This window comes from Panicum virgatum, chromosome 1N (genome assembly GCF_016808335.1).
Source record: "Panicum virgatum strain AP13 chromosome 1N, P.virgatum_v5, whole genome shotgun sequence".
Lineage (NCBI taxonomy): Eukaryota > Viridiplantae > Streptophyta > Magnoliopsida > Poales > Poaceae > Panicum > Panicum virgatum.
In genome coordinates, this window is record NC_053145.1 from 47,519,758 (window position 1) to 47,537,479 (window position 17,722).

A 17,722-nucleotide genomic window follows, 5' to 3' on the forward strand; every position below is an offset into this window, starting at 1 on the left:
CGCCGCGTGCCCCGCCACCACTGGAGCACACAGGACCCTGACCTGCAGGGCCCACAGAACGCCACATCTGGCGGACTGAACATCCTACAGCGACGACCATGCCGCCTGCTGGGGTTGGCAGGACGCCGGCGCAATCTCCGCGAGGACAAGGACGACGCCCAGGACAACCGCCACGCCCGACGCCATGCCCCACAGTGTACTTCCTACAGTGTTCGACCACTGCACCCCCGCGATTCGGGGGAAGACGACGACTTCCACGTTCACCTACTCATGTACACCGCCCCTCCTTGTGACTATAAAAGGAGGAGGCGGGCTTCCTTTAAGGGTGGACGATGACTTCCTCGCTTGTACCCCCTACTACAAGCACTCCGGGTGCAAGATAATACAGTGCCCTCGCATACCCTCTTGCTAGACGTACGGTCCCGCGGCTGGAACCAAGATAAACCTGTGCGTTACTGTGTTGCCTCTTGCATCAACATCTGGGACGAGGAAACACACATCATTTACTAGTTGGGATCCGGACCCCCGGGTCGGGAAACCGACAGGTGGAAGGGTTTATTTTGAAAAATAATAAGAGAGAGGGTTTATTTCCCCCACTCGATTCGAGCAGAGACGGCCCGTGGTGGCGTGGCCACGGTGGTCGGCGGAGATGGCCGGAGGTGGACGCGGAGGCGGCATTGTGGGCTCGGGGAAGGGACTCAAGGTGGTCGAAGGGGTCGTGGGGGTCGAGGAGGCTCTATCCTTGCCCTCACCTTGGGTGGAGACGTCTCGGGAAGGCGGCTCGACGGAGGCAGGCATCGGCCGGCCCTGGAGCTTGGCGTGGCGGCGCTGCGTGGCTTGGGCGAGGGCTAGAGGCGGCGGTGGAGGTTGTGAGGATGCTGGGCGACGAGGTGGCCTATTTGTAGGCGCGGCGAGGCGGTGGAGGGGAGGGGCTGCGTTGGTGGCGGTCCGGCGAGCTAGGCGGGGCGCCTTAATGGCGTTTGGCTGCTACTGCGGGGTCGTGGAGCGGCGGCACAGGCGGCGAGGCGGCCACAGGACGACACGACGTCTCGGGCAGGCACGAGCGGCGCGGCGAGTGGCGCGGCGAGCACCCGAGGTGCACAAGGACGCGCGTGGGCGGGGAGCAGAGCGCGCGTGGCGAGTCTCCCGGGCACGCGGAGCGCGTGCGCGCGTGCACGCGTGGAGCAGGCGCTGTGCGTCCCTGGCGGCCGGCGTGGCGATATGGGGCGCGTGGTGCGCGTCGAGGTAGGCGAGCGGTATGGCGGCTCAGCGAGGCGGGGTGGCAGGGGCGGCGGGCGGCGCGGCCACGCGGTGCACGTGCGCACGCGTGGTCCGGGCGCACGTCGAGGCGGTGAGGGGCTCGGCGTGCTGGGGCGTGCGCGTGCGCGTGGGCAGGCCGGGAGCGGGACGCGCACGCAGGAGCGGGCGAGGAGCAGGGTCAGCGCGGCGGCGAGGAAAAAAAGACGGAGGGGTACGGTCGGCGGAAAGAGAAGAAAAGATGGAACGATGATTGGGACGGCGAAAATTTTCTGGTTAGGGTTAAATGAGCTCAACGATGAAAAAGTTTTGAAAAGAAATATTTTAACGCGTGATTTAATTTGGTGAATTTTTGGGATGTCACACAGCAGCAGTGGGGACACAGGCCCCCTCAGTACACTCAGCCACAGGGGACAGTCAGGCCTCCTGCCCCTCAGCAGAATGAGCAGAAGGTCTGGGTGCAGCAGCCGGGGGTGCGCCCCAATTTGTTTCCGTGTTACAACTGTGGGCAGCCGGGTCACTTTGCACGGAACTGCCCGATGCCACCAAAGCAGGGCCAGCAGTCCGGTCAGCAGAGCCAGAAGCAGAATGTGGCTCATTTCAAGCCGGGGCAAGTGCACTACACCACCCTCGAGGGTATTCCTGAGGGAGCTCCAGTAATGGCGGGTATGTTTTCTGTAAACGATCATCCCGTCACCATATTGTTTGACTCTGGGGCATCTCATACGTTCATTAGCAAGGAGTGCACCATTAGGCTGGGATTGAAAATAGAAAACATGCCAAATCCATACAATATTCATTCGCCCGGGGGTCAATTAATTACCAACCAAATTGTCAGGCGAGTGCCTCTCCAGTTACAAGGAAAAGGATTTATAGCACATCTTATAGTACTCCCAACTCAAAGAATAGATATTATACTTGGCATGAACTGGATGAAAGAACAAGGAGTTCTTTTAGACACTAATGCACATTTTGTGCACATAAAACCATCTGACCATGGGTCTATGACGTTATCTTTAAAGAACCTTGAGTCAACCACTTCCACTGTGAATCACACTGAGGGCAAGGCTTTGGCTGACATACCAGTGGTGTGTGAGTACCTGAATGTTTTTCCGGAGGATTTACCCGGGATGCCACCGGATCGCAATGTTGAATTTGCAATTGAATTGCAACCGGGAACGGCACCAATTTCCCGAAGACCTTATCGGATGCCACCCAATGAACTGGTGGAATTAAAGAAGCAATTGCAAGAGATGCTCGACAAAGGCTATATTTGTCCTAGCACTTCGCCCTGGGGCTGTCCAGCACTTTTTGTTAAAAAGAAGGATCAAAGTCTCAGGTTGTGTGTGGACTATAGACTTCTGAATGCCGTCACAATCAAGAATAAATATCCACTTCCCCGAATTGATATTTTGTTTGATCAGCTATTTGGGGCCAAAGTATTCTCCAAGATTGATCTCCGCTCGGGTTATCATCAGATCAAAATCTGAGCCGAAGATATTCCTAAGACGACTTTCTCTACCAGATATGGACTTTATGAATACCTGGTGATGTCCTTCGGGTTAACAAACGCTCTGGCACATTTCATGTATATCATGAACTCAGTATTTATGCCCGAGCTGGATAAGTTTGTTGTGGTTTTCATCGACGACATCCTTATATTTTCCAAGAATGAAGAAGAGCATGCAGAGCATCTTCGCATTGTCCTTCAGCGTCTCAGTGAGCACAAGTTATACGCCAAATTCAGCAAGTGTGAATTTTGGCTCAAAAAGGTGCAATTTCTAGGCCATGTCATCTCGAAGGACGGTATTTCTGTCGACCCCAGCAAAATCCGAGATGTGCTAGATTGGAAGACCCCTGAGACAGTTCCGGAAATTCGAAGTTTTCTTGGGCTAGCAGGATATTATCGCCGGTTTGTACCGGACTTCTCCAAAATTGCTAGGCCCATGACAGAATTGCTTAAGAAAGGGATAAAATTTGTGTGGGACGACAAATGTGATCAGGCTTTCCAGACTTTGAGAAAGCTTTTAACATCGGCCCCTGTTCTGGCTTAGTCAGATATCACTTGACCCTTCGATGTTTATTGTGATGCATCAGGTACAAGTCTTGGCCGCATTCTCATTACTGTCTTTGGCTTAGCCAGGTATTACTCTGGCCTTGACGCTTGTGAGTAATGCATTAGGTACGGGCCTCGGCTACGTCCTTATGCAAGATCAACGGGTGATTGCTTATGCTTCCAGAGCTCTCAGGCGACATGAAGAGAATTATACTACTCATGACTTAGAGCTAGCCGCAGTGGTCCATGCACTGAAAATCTGGCGGCATTATCTTCTAGGTAATCTGATTCATATATACTCAGACCACAAGAGTCTCAAGTATATTTTTACCCAGAGTGAGCTCAATTTGCGTCAGAGGCGGTGGTTAGAGTTGATTAAAGATTATGATATGAAAATTCATTATCACCCGGGTAAGGCCAATGTTGTGGCAGACGCATTGAGCAGAAAGGCAAGTTGCAACTGCATCTCAGCAACACCTATGCATGCAACTCTATGCCAAGAGATGGAGAAGTTGAATCTGGCTATGGTAGTTGAGGGTACACTTACCAATATTACCCTCACTCCAACACTGCGGGATCAAATTATTGCTGCTCAGAGAAATAATATTGGCATGGAAAAGATTAGGCAAAGGCTAAGGGAAGGTGACCCTCGTGTGGCATGCTTTCAGCTTGATGGCGAGGGTGTGTTATGGTTTAAGAACCGGCTAGTAGTACCTAAGGATTTGGAACTTCGAAAGTAGATTTTTGATGAGGCTCACCTCTCTAGGTACTCAATTCACCCGGGCAGCAATAAAATGTACCAGGACCTCAGACAGCGATTTTGGTGGACCAGGATGAAACGTGAGGTCGCGAAATATATGTCGGAGTGCGATATCTGTCGAAGGGTCAAAGCAAGTCATCTCAGACCTGCTGGCATGCTACAGCCTTTGGATATTCCTTCGTGGAAGTGGGAGGATATTAGTATGGACTTCATTGTTGGTTTGCCTCCCACGTCAAAGGGATGTGTCTCTATTTGGGTTATAGTGGATCGTCTCACTAAGTCCGCACACTTTATTCCAGTCAAGACGGGGTATAAATCCCACCAATACGCTGAGTTATACATTGCACGGATTGTGAGTCTTCATGGTATCCCAAGAACCATTATATCCGACAGAGGCCCACAGTTTGTTGCCCATTTCTGGGAACAGTTGCATGCATCTCTGGGTACTCAGCTTATTCGCAGCTCAGCCTATCATCCTCAGACCGATGGTCAAACTGAGCGAATCAATCAAATTCTGGAGGATATGCTTAGAGCCTGTGTGCTCTCTTATAGCAAGAAATGGGATGAATGCCTACCTCTAGCGGAATTCTCTTATAATAACAGTTATCAGGAAAGCATCAAAATGGCTCCTTTTGAAGCGTTATATGGGCGGAGGTGTAGAACTCCAGTGAATTGGTCAGAAGCCGGGGAAAGAAATGTGTTCGGCTCTGAGATGGTCAGTGAGGCAGAAGAACAAGTCCAGTTCATATAGGAGAATTTGAAAATAGCCCAATCCCGACAGAAAAGTTATGCGGACAAGAAACATCAGTCCGTCTCATTCCAAGTGGGAGACCATGTTTACTTGCGGGTATCTCCAATGAAAGGAGTCCAGTGATTCGGAGTAAAGGGAAAGCTCGCACCTCGCTATGTTGGGCCTTTTCCTATCATTGAGCGGTGCGGGCCGGTAGCATATCGCCTGGAACTTCCTGCCCAATTATCCGCAGTTCATAATATTTTTCATGTCTCTCAGCTCCGGAAATGCCTCCGTGTTCCAGAAAAGGTGATTGACATAGAAAAGTTGCAACTGGAGCCCGATCTTGTCTATCCGGAGTATCCAATCAAAATTGTTGATCACAAGACCAGGGTCACTCGGAATCAAACCAGTGATTTCTATAAAGTGCAATGGAGCAATCACTCTGAGCGGGAAGCCACTTGGGAAACGGAAGAATTTGTTCAATCCAAGTGTCCGGAGTTGCTACAAACTTATCGAGGTACCTAACCTTTCGCTCCTGTTTCAATTAGTAACTTCACTCTAAATTTCGGGACGAGATTTCTTTAAGGGGGTAGGATTGTAACACCCAGGAAAACCGCGGACGATCCGCTAGGGATCGGCGGACGGTCCGACAGAGTAACGCCCAGATATTTAGCTGGATGTGGGCCCGGTCGTCATCTCCTCCTTTCTCATTCCCACCTCGACCAGAGACGAGCGGAGCTCGTCCGCTCGCGCCGCCGTCGCCTCCTTCCGTCGATCTCCCTCCTCCGGCCACCATACTTCGATTCCTCGCGCGAGCACCTTCCCCACCACCTCCTCCACCTTCCCCAACCCCCAGCCCAGCTTCTCCCGGCCGGAATCGCCCCCGCCACCGCCGTCACCATTGGAGCCGCTTGAAGCTTTGCTCCACCGTCGATCCGCTTCTCCTGTCATCCTCCGCTCGAACCGACTGCGGGAATGGAATCGTGGTGAGTCACTTGTGCCCCCTAGCCTCTTTCCCCCTCCCGTTGTGCGCCACCGGCGCCGGTGAACGGCCGCCGCCGCCGTGCCTGCTGCCGCCTGTCGCACGATGTCAAAAGATGTGAACTGCGGACGGTCCGCCTAGGAGGGCCGGACAGTCCGCTGGTCAAGTAGAAGTTGTCCAGAGACGATGTTGTCTCTGGGGGGTTTCGCATGAGTGCTCGTTTTGGCAAGGCAGCAGAATGTGGCTCGCCACCGGCAGGGCAGGGACAGCCTAATAAGAGCAAGGTTAACAATACAGCTAACAACAGGCTATATATCTTTGCCATGTCATATATAGCTGGCACTAGTATCACTCACTCATATAATAAAGTTGGCTGCAAAATTGGCTATTAGATTAGCAATCCATCCCTCTCTCTTTCCTAGTTTGTCTTGGAGCGTGTTGTTAGCCCACTCCTCTCCCTTTTTTCATGTCTTTCTCTTCCGTAGCAAAAGTACCATGTAAACGGGCTATGAGCCCATTATTATACTCGTTCTGAAGAGCAGGGGCAGGCTGGGTTGTTGGGATCAAACAGCCTTTTTAGAAGCGTGCAGGTAGGGATGAAAGCGGGACGGATATTATCAGACGGATAATCCGTCCCGAGAGGTTCAGAGACTAAATGGGACGCCCGATATCTGAATCCGAACAGTTAATATCCGATCCGTATCTGTATCCGGAGACTAAAAATTTGATATTATTATGCATACAATGTATATATCAATATCCGAGACATTTTGACACTACCCGTATCCGAACCGAATCCGAGAAACAAATAATTATATCGGTCCGTATCCATGTATATCCGTCCGTATCCAATCCGGTTTCATGCCTACGTGCAGGTGCTGGAACCGATCCGACGACGCATCAGTAGCTGCCATCAGCAGGCCCATGGTCAGCACCAGCATGCAGACGGCGGCCATCTTGAGAGCAGTGGCGGAAGCCATATGCCAAGCAGCTGTAGCAAAAAGGCAATACGGGCAAGCTAAGATTGTACAGGTACCGATGAAGATTTAGAGTGTTCTGCGAGCGAGACACTAGTACGCTACCTTTTATTTATAGACGTTGATTAATCCAAACACACTCTAGGATCCACATTTATTATTAGTGTCCAAGTTCTCTGTTTTGTTTGCGAGACCTTTAAGGGTTCGTTCTCAGTGTCCAAGTTCTCTGCTTTATTTGCGAGAGCTTTTCCCGGACATGAGGTGGGACGAGGAGGATGTCCTGGCTGCGGCAGACCTCGTTGTGGTCTAATTGCCCATTTCGGGTGTCGGTTGTCGCAGGTTAGTTGTTTTATGGTTGCTCTTTTTTGGTCACCAGTCAGCGATCTAAATTAGAACCAGTTGTTTTGGTGTGGAGATTGTGCCTGTGTCTTGGTTAGCTTAGGCTTATCAAGATTGTTGAAATCTTGCTACTCTCCTCTTAATGAAATGGAAAACGTGCTTTGCACATTTGCGAAAAAAACCATGTCATTGTGAGTTTGTGACCTGGAGTACACGGACAACAAAAACTTTAGATAACACCAACAGTGTCTTGTATTTGTACCCTTAGAAACATCTACAGAAATGTCAATAAACTTTACCACAAATCAACTCAGGAATCTTGGTACGTGAGTGCCACTTATAAATGGTAAATAACTTTTGTCCTACCATTCTAAAACTTTTAGTGGAAGGAAAAAATGTTGTACTCATCAAGACTTAATTGACTACTTAATTTCGGTTCATATGACCCATTGGTCCTGTCCATTCCTAAGCTTCTTGGTGCAAAACTCAGTTTGTCGAGGGACTACTGTGGCTCGACCTTACTTCTGGCACTACTACTGCAACCACTAAGACCTGAGATGCACGCGCACCTCAGGTCTTGGTGGCACTACTACTGTGGCTCGACCTTACTTCTGGCACTGCTACTTGCAGCTATCACTACCATGCCGTGAGCAGATGAAGCAATAGGTTGGACGGATATTTTCTTCTAATATCTTCTTTTTTTGAAAAAGCTTTGGACACAACATCAACCATCTTAATCCCATTGACAGAATGTCTTCGAACAGGTAATAACAAAATCATGCACTCCACGACGAGAGAATAACATCAATCACAAGTATCACAACAACGGAGAACCTTGACACAAAGGAGCATTAGCTAGAATTTTAGCAGGTATAATCACGCATTACATATTCCAAATCTGCCAACAATGTGATGTCAAAATAAAATGAGGTAGCAATTACATTACAAGATCAAGCAAAAAAAATATTTTATCACCATAAGAAAGCAGGAAAACAAGTTTAAAAGAAAGCAAGTGCATTCAAGCAATGCGAATCGAATTGTTTCAGTATCTGCTTACAGCAAGTGCATTCCATGGACACTTGTTCAGAATAACAAGTTAAAAAGAGAACCATCACTCCCCCAAAATAGTTAAGAATTCCCCAATAAAAGGCCACTAACAACCTCGGCTGTAGTTTGGTCACTCTACTAACCTTTTGTTGGCTCTGAAATTCTCGGTTAGATTCTCCTAAATTTGTTTAACTTGCCGCATTCTACCATCTTGCTGCCGACACTAATGCTCTCACTATCTGCACCTTCTCCATCGACCCCAGAGGCACATTGTTGAGCATGTACCAGCCAGCAAGCACATGCACCTGTCTGCAGGTGCTCTTGCTGGTCTCTCATACAGGTGCCGAGGGCGTGCCGGTCTCTTGACGGTCGTGTCTGCAATGCAAGAGATTCCAATCATTACCAGTGGATTAAAGATAGGAAACAGTAAAAACAAAAACAAGCACACCGACATGTTAAGCAATAAAACTGACATCTTTTAAGCTTTATAAGCACATGGCTTGTGTCAGCGTTAGAAAAGAATTTCAATTGATCATATGTATTTTTGCAAGTGATTGCAATCTTCTTCATGCCATATCAGTTCAATTCAAAGAAATGTAAATGGAGATAATTCTGAAGATTCACACGCAATGTTGATTAATACTTCTCTCTAGTTCACAAAAGACACAATTATTAGGTTACTTTAAGTACTGATGTGCAAATAAACTACTGGAAATACAAAACACTTTTCCCTGCAAACTAATATTCCCAAATGGAGAATTTTGGTAGAGAGCTGGGAGAAGGAACTCATGCAAACAGGATGGTTCACAGACACCTCCCACGTCGTCCAGATCAATCCAAAGTGTATGCCTATAATATAAGAGAGTGAAGTTCTCCTGCACCAGACTTTGAAATCTATAGGCAAAAGACTTAGAAACAGCATTGTATTCTAATCTGTGACATGAATAAGTAAACTATGCAATAATCAATATAGTTTAACTACAACATGGAGCCAAAATATTTGATCAATAGAGAATAGCTTACTGTAGCTCCTCCAAAACATTTGATTGTGATGTGCTTCTTCAAACCTTGTGGAGAACTAAGCCAAACACCAGTCAGATAGTCATGTAGTAGCAATAAGGCATATATGCAAACCAGTAATTTCATCTATGGCTAATCAAATTAGGTTTTAATTATTCCTCACATAAATGTACCTATGTATCACTGCCTTTGATCGCTTTGACCAATATACAAGAGTATAAGATGGAAAGAGATTAGAGGTTACTATGATTTGGGCATGAAACAGTTAAGACATGATTTGCATGTTATTAAGATATTTAAGCAACAAGAGCCTTTTTGTGCTCTGTTAATTCAATTCTGATGAAAACAATGTAAACTATATCTGAATGGATCATACTGCTTGCAGTGACTCACCAGAATTGAGTATCTGAATGGATCATATATATTGCTTGCAGTGACTCACCAGAATGTAAACAATGTAAACTGGCAGTGAGTAACTGAATCAAGCACACATGGATTCCTTTTTGAAAGCTTTGTGAGTTCTCACCAGGCTAGCTCTGAGAAATAATTAACTCCGTACTACTTAAAAATGATTTAATATTCACTAAATAAACCTTTGCTGCAGTGTGAATAAAACTTATGGAACAAGCATTCATGAATGCTCCTACGAACAGAATAGCATCATTATCATCAATTGCAAAGTTTAAGCAATATGGTAACATAACAGAATAAGCACATTTAAATTCCCAGATCATTTAAATAAATAATTTCAAAACAGTGTCCACTTTAGTCATGTTTCACTTCTTCCTAGTAAATAAAATAGCAGGACTTCACATCAATCAAGCAAGCAAGTAAAACAGCTCTAGCTGACTAATAACCTTAGTTGTTTTGCATAGTATATGTAAAACAATAAATAGATAAGGGATGCATTATGCATGGGTAGACATGTAGAGTGACATGCAGACCAACGACTTCAGCTAGAGCCTCGATCATTGCCGCTTTTGAGCTGTGAGGACTTTTAGATTGTAAGGTCCTGACAGGTCTGCTGAGGATGAGAACCCCTTCATGATTTTCGAGAATTGTGGCTGAAGCTTCTGCATTGGGCTGCCACTCTCATCTTAATTTGGATGAATACACGATAGACATGCATGTAGACTGCGCAGTGGCAGCCGAAGCAGCGACGATAAACGCTCTTGCAACCTCTTCAGTTGTTTGAATCAGGTTTCAAGATGAATTTAAGACCCTCCGAACCATCGCTCTTGTCCACCGGTCATAAATGCCTGCTAAACATGCAAGCAAGGGCATTGCAGTTTCAGTGGTGTTACCAAACATTCAGATTAGTCACTACTCTTGTTTTTATTGTAACAATTACTCGGGATCCATTAATCACACAGCAACCAATATGAACTATCATGAAACAATTTCAAGCTGATGTTCATAATCCGGTGGCACCCATGCTATCACCAATTTTCAATTGGACAAATCCCCTGTCATCTAAAAACAACAAAATACTGGCAGCTATCTAGTAACCGAACAACATGAAACAAGTTTATATATCTCAATCTGTATGCAGAAGCTGAACACAACCTTTGTCCTTCTAGAAGGAGATCGTACCACCTGTACACGCAGACGCAGTCTCTGATGCGATCAGGCTGCGGTGGCTGGTGCCCTGCTGACAGTGACACCGATGCCATTAGGCAATAGCTTGTTCTGATGCTGAATTCTTTTAGACTGACGAGTCGCATCTCCTTCCCCAACTGGTCTTCTTGCTTGCTCCATTGGATACCTGCAGCACGGTAGGGAAAAAGCAACCGTACGCAAATTCTGAGGAATTTGCATAGAGGACGACGACGACTCCACGAGTTACCTCTATACGGAACTCCGCACCGCCGCCCTTGCAGAAACCACAACCACCGCAGTCCCCGTGAGGGAAAAGCGTCGCCGCGGAACCATTGCCGCGGAGCGCTGGAGCGATCGATGGAGACGGTGGAGGAGTACAGCTGGAGGGAGGTGGTGGCGTGGTGCTTCCGCGCCTTGTCCCCGTGGCCCCAGACGCGTCGGCGGAGCTCGAGTGGGAGACCGGGGAGCGGCGCCGCGGCCCGCGGCAGGGACCTCCTCGTCGCCGTCGACTTCGGCCTGAACTCCAAGCACGGCTTCGACTGGGCGCTCGCGCACATCGCGCGCATGGCCGACACGGTACGCCTCGTCCACGCCGTCTCCAGTTGAGTTGAGCGTGCCTGCACCGCCGTTCGTGACAGCGGCGGCAGCCGTGTAGGCAGGGCGCCGGCCGCGACGGGGCAGGGGCGGGGGGACGGCGTCCCGGCCGCGGCCAGTGGCGGGCGCGGCGGCGCGGGTGCGGAGCGGGGCACCGTGGGAGGTGCGGGCGGCGGCGGGAGGGGACGCGCGCGGGGTGCCGGGGGTGGCGGCGGGTGCGGAGCGGAGAGGGGCGACAAGGTAGGGTTTCGAAACAGATATGGCACGTTTTCTCTGGCTCGTTAATGGCGCAATCACAGGGAAGTTTTCTGAAGTATCATGGAGGCAGAATGGGTACAGCGGGTGGGTATATCCCGTAGTAGTGTAGTGAAAAAAATAATGACAAAACGGCAGAAACAATTCCCTTCTATCGTCTTTCATCCCTTTCCACCCCTTTCCAATCTTTTCCAACCTGTGCAATGGGGCCAACGTGAGAGGTACAAGAGCTGTTCGCTGAAGCTGAAAGTACTGCTCGCTGGGTGATTTTTTTAGAGAAAAGTACTGCTGGCTAGCTGATAAGTCAAGCGAATAGCTCGATAGTGGGACCATCTTAGGTAAAAAAAGATTTTGACACAACTCGCTCTTTTATAGTGTAGAAATAGAAATAGGTGGCAGTTCGAATAATGATTGGGAAAATAATTTAGACCTTGGCCCAACAAATCTCTAAAACACGAATCCGCGTCCTTCCTATGGCCATTCCCTGGCACCAGAGCGCGCCACGTCACGAATTAAAAGATCGGCCATCGGATCTAGCATCGAACGGTGCTGGACAATCTTCCAGAGGCATCGAGCCTGGTCGCCTTCTCTTCCCCGTGCCCTCCCCCGCCGTCGCCTTCCGTTCCCCCTTCTCTTCCTCTCCAGCCCTGCCGCCGCCGCCGCACCTCCAAATAATCCTACAGCGCCAGCCCGGGCGAGCGACAGCGACTGTGATGGCGCCTAAAAGGACTGCGACGATGCGGAATCGGTGCCAGCCTGCCAGGACGCAGGGGCCTGGGGAGTCTGCACGCTCCCGTTCGCCTCGTGTTTGTCCCTACAACTCCCGCTACCGCCGGTGGCGCGGCGCTGCTCCATTCCACCGCCACACCGCCTCCTCTCCCGCCCGCGGCCGCGGATGCCTCGTTGCTCTCCCGGCACATGGTCACGACCACCTCTGAGCCCTCACTTGCGTCGCGGCTGTTTGCAAGGGTCGTCGTTGTCATTGCTGAGTTCCACGGTGGAAGCGCGGACAGGCAGCTGCGAAACGGGTGCAGTCGCAGGATCGAGCTCTATGCACGCATCGGCGTCGAGCATGAAATGCCTAACGATCCAGAAATATTGGTAGGCATCTTACTTCATGAAATTTCTGATGTATTCTCGAAGATATTGCTACTCATTTGGAAGTGTCAATGGAAACACATATGAGAATATTTCAATCATCGTTATATTTGGTGGGCCTTTCGCTGCACCATGTTTCATTCTGACATCGCTAGACATTTTAAAACTTCAAGATGGTCTTTCTGTTTTGATCAATGTGGTAATTCATTCATGGTAATTTGCTGATTACAAACCATGTTTTGCCATTTTGCCATTCTGACATCTACTGGATACATTCTATATTATTTAGCTTACCAGCTGTCTATTTCCTGAGAATTATCGAGATAAAAACAAACGTGGCTCTGATTGCTAATTTGCTATCGCCTATCCGGAGCTCTTTTGCAATGGAAAAGGCAAAATGATATATTTTGATTTTTTCCCATTTACTGACATTTTTTAAGCAGATAATCTCTTCTGTTGAAACAACTCTTTCACAGGAAACCCATACTAGATTGCCCCTGAGGTATGACAGTTGAAAGGATCTGCCATGCGTGGTTTCCAACTCCAGAGATGTGTGAGTGTGTGACCTACTTGAAATTCTTTAGGTTATAGTGAATAAAAATGAGTACAGTCTTGAAGTTGATATCTGGAGCCTTCATTCCACAATTATTGAAATGGAAACTGGGAGACATCCTCGGCACCAGTATGAAGATGTATGTCTTCACTTTTCGTAATATTTTGCTGAAATATTTTCATCCAACTTGGGTCAGTCCTCTGCTTGGCGAAGTTCAAGTAATTAGAACACACTTCATAATTTTCTATTGCTAATAGCCAATTTATCCCAATCCAAAATCCTCAGGCAATTAAGATAATCAACAGTAAAGATATACCACGTATCCCAAAGAGTTTTTCCAAAAAAAGAAGTGAAATATTCCCTTAATTTGTGCTTCAAAGGTTATCTAATGTGGTGCCCCTCTGCAAGGTAGTGGCTCGGCCATCCTTTTGTTCAGAACGACCAAGCAATAGAAGCAACCAGACGCAATATCACTTAGTTGAGAAATGGACTATTCCTCGACAGAGGCATGTCTTCAAAAGGTCACTTACCTACTCATTCACTTCAATTAAACTTCTTTTTTTTTATCTTTTACAAGCTTGTCCAGTCATGTTAAATGTTTGCTTTGCAAGGATTCTTCATACTTGCCTTCCCTTGCATTTGGTTCCAATGGAGTCCAACAAAGAACCTTCATCCAAGAGAAGCATTACTCCACTAGGGACATCAGAGAATTGACTGCACGTGATTTCGCAAGGCTTTCTATGCCTGCTCCTTCACATTTTGTGATCATCCTTCACAATTTTTGATCATCATGTCTTCCTGGTCCATCTGCTCATCTCAGCATCCTGGCTGAGAAGTGAGAACCACGATTGTCCCACTGCAGGCATATCAGAGCAAGCATGTCTGTCCCAATGTCTATGCTCAAACATTTTACGGCAGTTCAAGCAATCAAACTACAGTTCCCTTCCTCATGATGTCGAAGGGAGGGACATTTTTTCAGTGATGGAACAATCTTCCTGGATGAAGATGCATTTGTCCAAAACTGTTAACATGTACTCTATTATTATTTAATGTTGGGCGTGGTATGATGTAACAATGTGGTATTCTATTGCGTTGCGTGGCATGGAGTTATGTATCAAATGGTGGCAGCTATAGCTTCTGCTCTGCCTGATCTATCGAGCCATCCTTCTGTACGAGGCAAGATCTCAAGGCGTGTCCCGTGATTCGGTTGACAAGAAATGGACGGTTTGGCCTAATCCAAACCCAACTTTCCAGCGCTACGCGTTCTGCCGTCGTTGTGGATACCAATAAACTGAACAGAGCATTTCTAGCTATGTCAAAACTTACTGAAAATAATTTTGGACCATGCTCAGCAATGGCCTGGCGCAGCAACGCCGCGCCCGTCTTTCTAGTCAACACGGTAGTTCGATCCAGTGTTGGGAGTTTCTGAGCCCAACACTTGTGGTTCCAAGTGGCCCAATCTACAACTGGGGGCTTGGGCTTCGGGAATCTTCAGTCACCGTCCATCCACTCTCCATCTTTTCTATGTTAGACCATGTTGGGCCTAATATGGTCCATTTATTTTTTGACTGTATTTTTCTTTTTCATGTTAAATTGTATTTTTTTTTCTTTTTTCTTCTTTATATCCCATTTTGTAAAATACATATTTTATTTTTTATTTATTAATTTTTATAATTTTTTGAATCTAAGAATATTATCATTTTGAAGATAGAATATTGATGTTAAAAAGATGGAATACTTAATTCATGAAGATACAATATTTTTTATTTTTCTTATAAAGTAGAAATATTTCTCATGTGAAGGTAGAATATTATTAAATCTATTTTTACTAGAATAGTCATCTTGTGAAGGTAGAATATTTCATTCATAAAGTTAGAATATTTCTTATTTTTCTTACGTAGGATATTATATTTGTGAATTTGAAAATATTTTTCTATGAAAATATAATATTTTTATATAAATTTAGAATACCTCAATATAAAGATTAGAATATTTTTTTGGTTCACGTAGAACAACAGTATTACGTACTCAAAATATTTTTTATAAATATAAAATATTATTTTGATGACATATAAATTGGGCTGTTTTTAAATTATATATGACCCAAATCATAAATTAGAAAACTTTAAATGGAGAGGGGGTGGGTGGACAGATGTCTGGTCCACTGGAGGGGAAGAGCCCCTAGGGCGTGTGTTGTTTTTAACTTTTATTTTATTTTTTCCATAAAACATTTTTTCACTTATTATTTGTATTTGCAATGCTATCAATGTTTACCTATGAAGCTAGAATATTTCCCTCGCCAACTTGAAATATTTCCTACATGGAATATTTTTCTCTGAGCCGACAAATTTATTCTTTGTGTTGAGGTAGAGTAGTTATTCGTTAAGGTAGAATATTTTTCCTATGGATATTTCTCCATTAAGATAAAAATATCATTGTTGTGATTTGTGAAGATAGAATATTTTTACTGTGAGGATAGAATATTATTGCTAAGAATATTGTCAGTAGAACAGTTTTGCAATTAGAACATTTAATTACCGTAGAACATTACGATTAAAATATTTTGATCACTTACAATATTTGAAACGGAAAGACAATTGAAACTCGCGCGACCTTGTTACAGAATAAAACCCTTGCTCACTATGTAGTAGAATGGATTTTTAATATTACACTACTAGAAAACGGGCATCGGTTCTGGCTACCCATCGGTACCGGTTGCAACAGCAGTTGGTACCTTTGGCCATCGACGATCTAGTGGAGGGAAATTGGCACCGGGTGGTGGTACCAACCGGTTCCAATGCGTCACCATAGGAGCCGGTCTGAATCACCACCCGGTACCAAATGAAGGCCGCGCTAAAGGCACCGGTTTATAGGAATAGCCGGTTCCTATGGAAATGAAACGTGGCAGCTGCCAGGAGCTCGGGCCTAAGGCACCGGTTGGTGCCTTGACCCGGTTCTATTAAATTAATTTTAGCACCGGGTCATTGAAATCAACCGGTGCCTTTGGCCCGAGCCTATAAATACCCCAGCCCCTCTCCCTCTCAAGCTGCCGTGAACTCACTGTTCATGGCAGCTGAGTGGGGTGAGGGGAGACGAATTTTTGTTTTTTTTTGAAAAAAGGTTAGTTATTTTTCTTTATAACTTAGCAATTAATTTTTAGAAACAGTTATTACTTAATTTAGTTTATATATGTGATAATTATTTTTATTTGTAGCATCTTATTGTAGTTATATACGTTATCAATTTATTTGATATTTGAATACTATCAAATTATTGTATTTATATGTTTTTTCAATTTATTTGATAAGTGAATAACATCTATTTATTATAGTTATATGCATTATCAATTATATAAATATATTGTTATAAATTGATAGTATGAATGAACTATTTGTACAATACAATGATGTATATAAATGTATTGTGGACCCAGATGAGTCGACAAGGGATGTACATGGCCGACCGGCGTTCAAAGGAGTTCATGGATGACGTGCATGAATTCATAAAAGCGGCCGAGAAACACAAGTATGGCGGTTTCGTTCGTTGTCCATGCAAATTTTGTAAGAATGTGAAGGATTACTCATCATCAAGAACCATCCATAGTCACTTGTTCAATAGTGGTTTCATGCCGAACTACTATGTTTGGACCAAGCATGGCGAAAGAGGAATTGTGCTGGATAATAATGTAGAAGAAGAGGACAGGATTCCTGACTTTGCAGCCAATTATAATTCTTTTTTCAATGACACTCCAATGGGTGAGCCTAAAGAAGATACTGAAGGATACGTTGTAGAAGATGGTCTTGGTCAGATGCTGCGCGAAGCTGAGGAAGGTTGCGAAACAGAAAACGAATCGAGAGATCTGAAGCGTATTTTGGAGGACTACAGAACATTGTTGTACCCTGATTGCAAACAAGACCAAAAGAAGTTGGGTACCACATTGGAATTATTGCAATGGAAGGCATCAAATGGTTTGTCTGACAAGGGATTCGAGGAGTTGCTGAAACTTATAAAAAACTTACTCCCTGAGGGTAACACCTTGCTGGAGACAACATACGAGGCAAAAAAGTTGTTTGTCCTGTAGGATTAGAGGCACAAAAGATACATGCTTGTCCTAATGACTGCATCCTATATCGAGGTGAGTATGAAAATTTGGATTCATGCCCTGTATGCAACGCATGCCGGTATAAGATCCCTCGAGATGATCCGAGCGACGTTGAGGGGATGCGTGTCAAGAAGAGGGTGCCTGCCAAGGTGATGTGGTATTTTCCTCTAATACCACGTCTGAAATGTTTGTTCATGAACAAAACGAATGCTAAATTGATGCGATGGCACAAAGAAGAACGTAAGCAAGACAATATGTTGAGACACCCCGCTGATGGGTCGCAGTGGAGAAAAATGGACAGAACATTCCCAACATTTGCAAATGAAGCGAGGAATATAAGGTTCGGCTTA

General features: G+C 45.9%; 1 protein-coding gene and 1 long non-coding RNA gene across 3 annotated transcripts; one reads left to right on the top strand and one right to left on the bottom strand.

Annotated features, from left to right (window-relative positions):
* Positions 1–8,101: 8,101 nt before the first annotated feature.
* Positions 8,102–11,659, bottom strand: LOC120656231. The gene is made up of 2 exons (XM_039934273.1): positions 11,018–11,659; positions 8,102–10,936 (listed from the first exon to the last, which is right to left on the bottom strand). The coding sequence occupies exons 1-2, from the start codon at positions 11,334–11,336 to the stop codon at positions 10,641–10,643; spliced, it is 615 nt and encodes a 204-aa protein (XP_039790207.1). The 5' UTR covers positions 11,337–11,659; the 3' UTR covers positions 8,102–10,640.
* Positions 11,660–12,088: 429 nt separating this feature from the next.
* On the top strand, positions 12,089–14,458 carry LOC120656233. Of its 2 annotated transcripts, XR_005667843.1 has the most exons (4): positions 12,089–12,720; positions 13,194–13,409; positions 13,683–13,791; positions 13,882–14,458. It is a non-coding gene; the product is annotated as an uncharacterized LOC120656233 (long non-coding RNA). The 2 variants fall into 2 exon arrangements; XR_005667842.1 differs by having other exon boundaries at positions 12,095–13,409.
* Positions 14,459–17,722: the final 3,264 nt, after the last annotated feature.

Bases quoted from the DNA above. Each gene is read 5' to 3' on its own strand.
- LOC120656231 (XM_039934273.1), bottom strand. From the start codon at position 11,336: ATGCGCGCGATGTGCGCGAGCGCCCAGTCGAAGCCGTGCTTGGAGTTC. The intron at 10,937-11,017 runs GTAACTCGTGGA...ACCGTGCTGCAG, and splicing joins GTGCGGAGTTCCGTATAGAG to GTATCCAATGGAGCAAGCAA.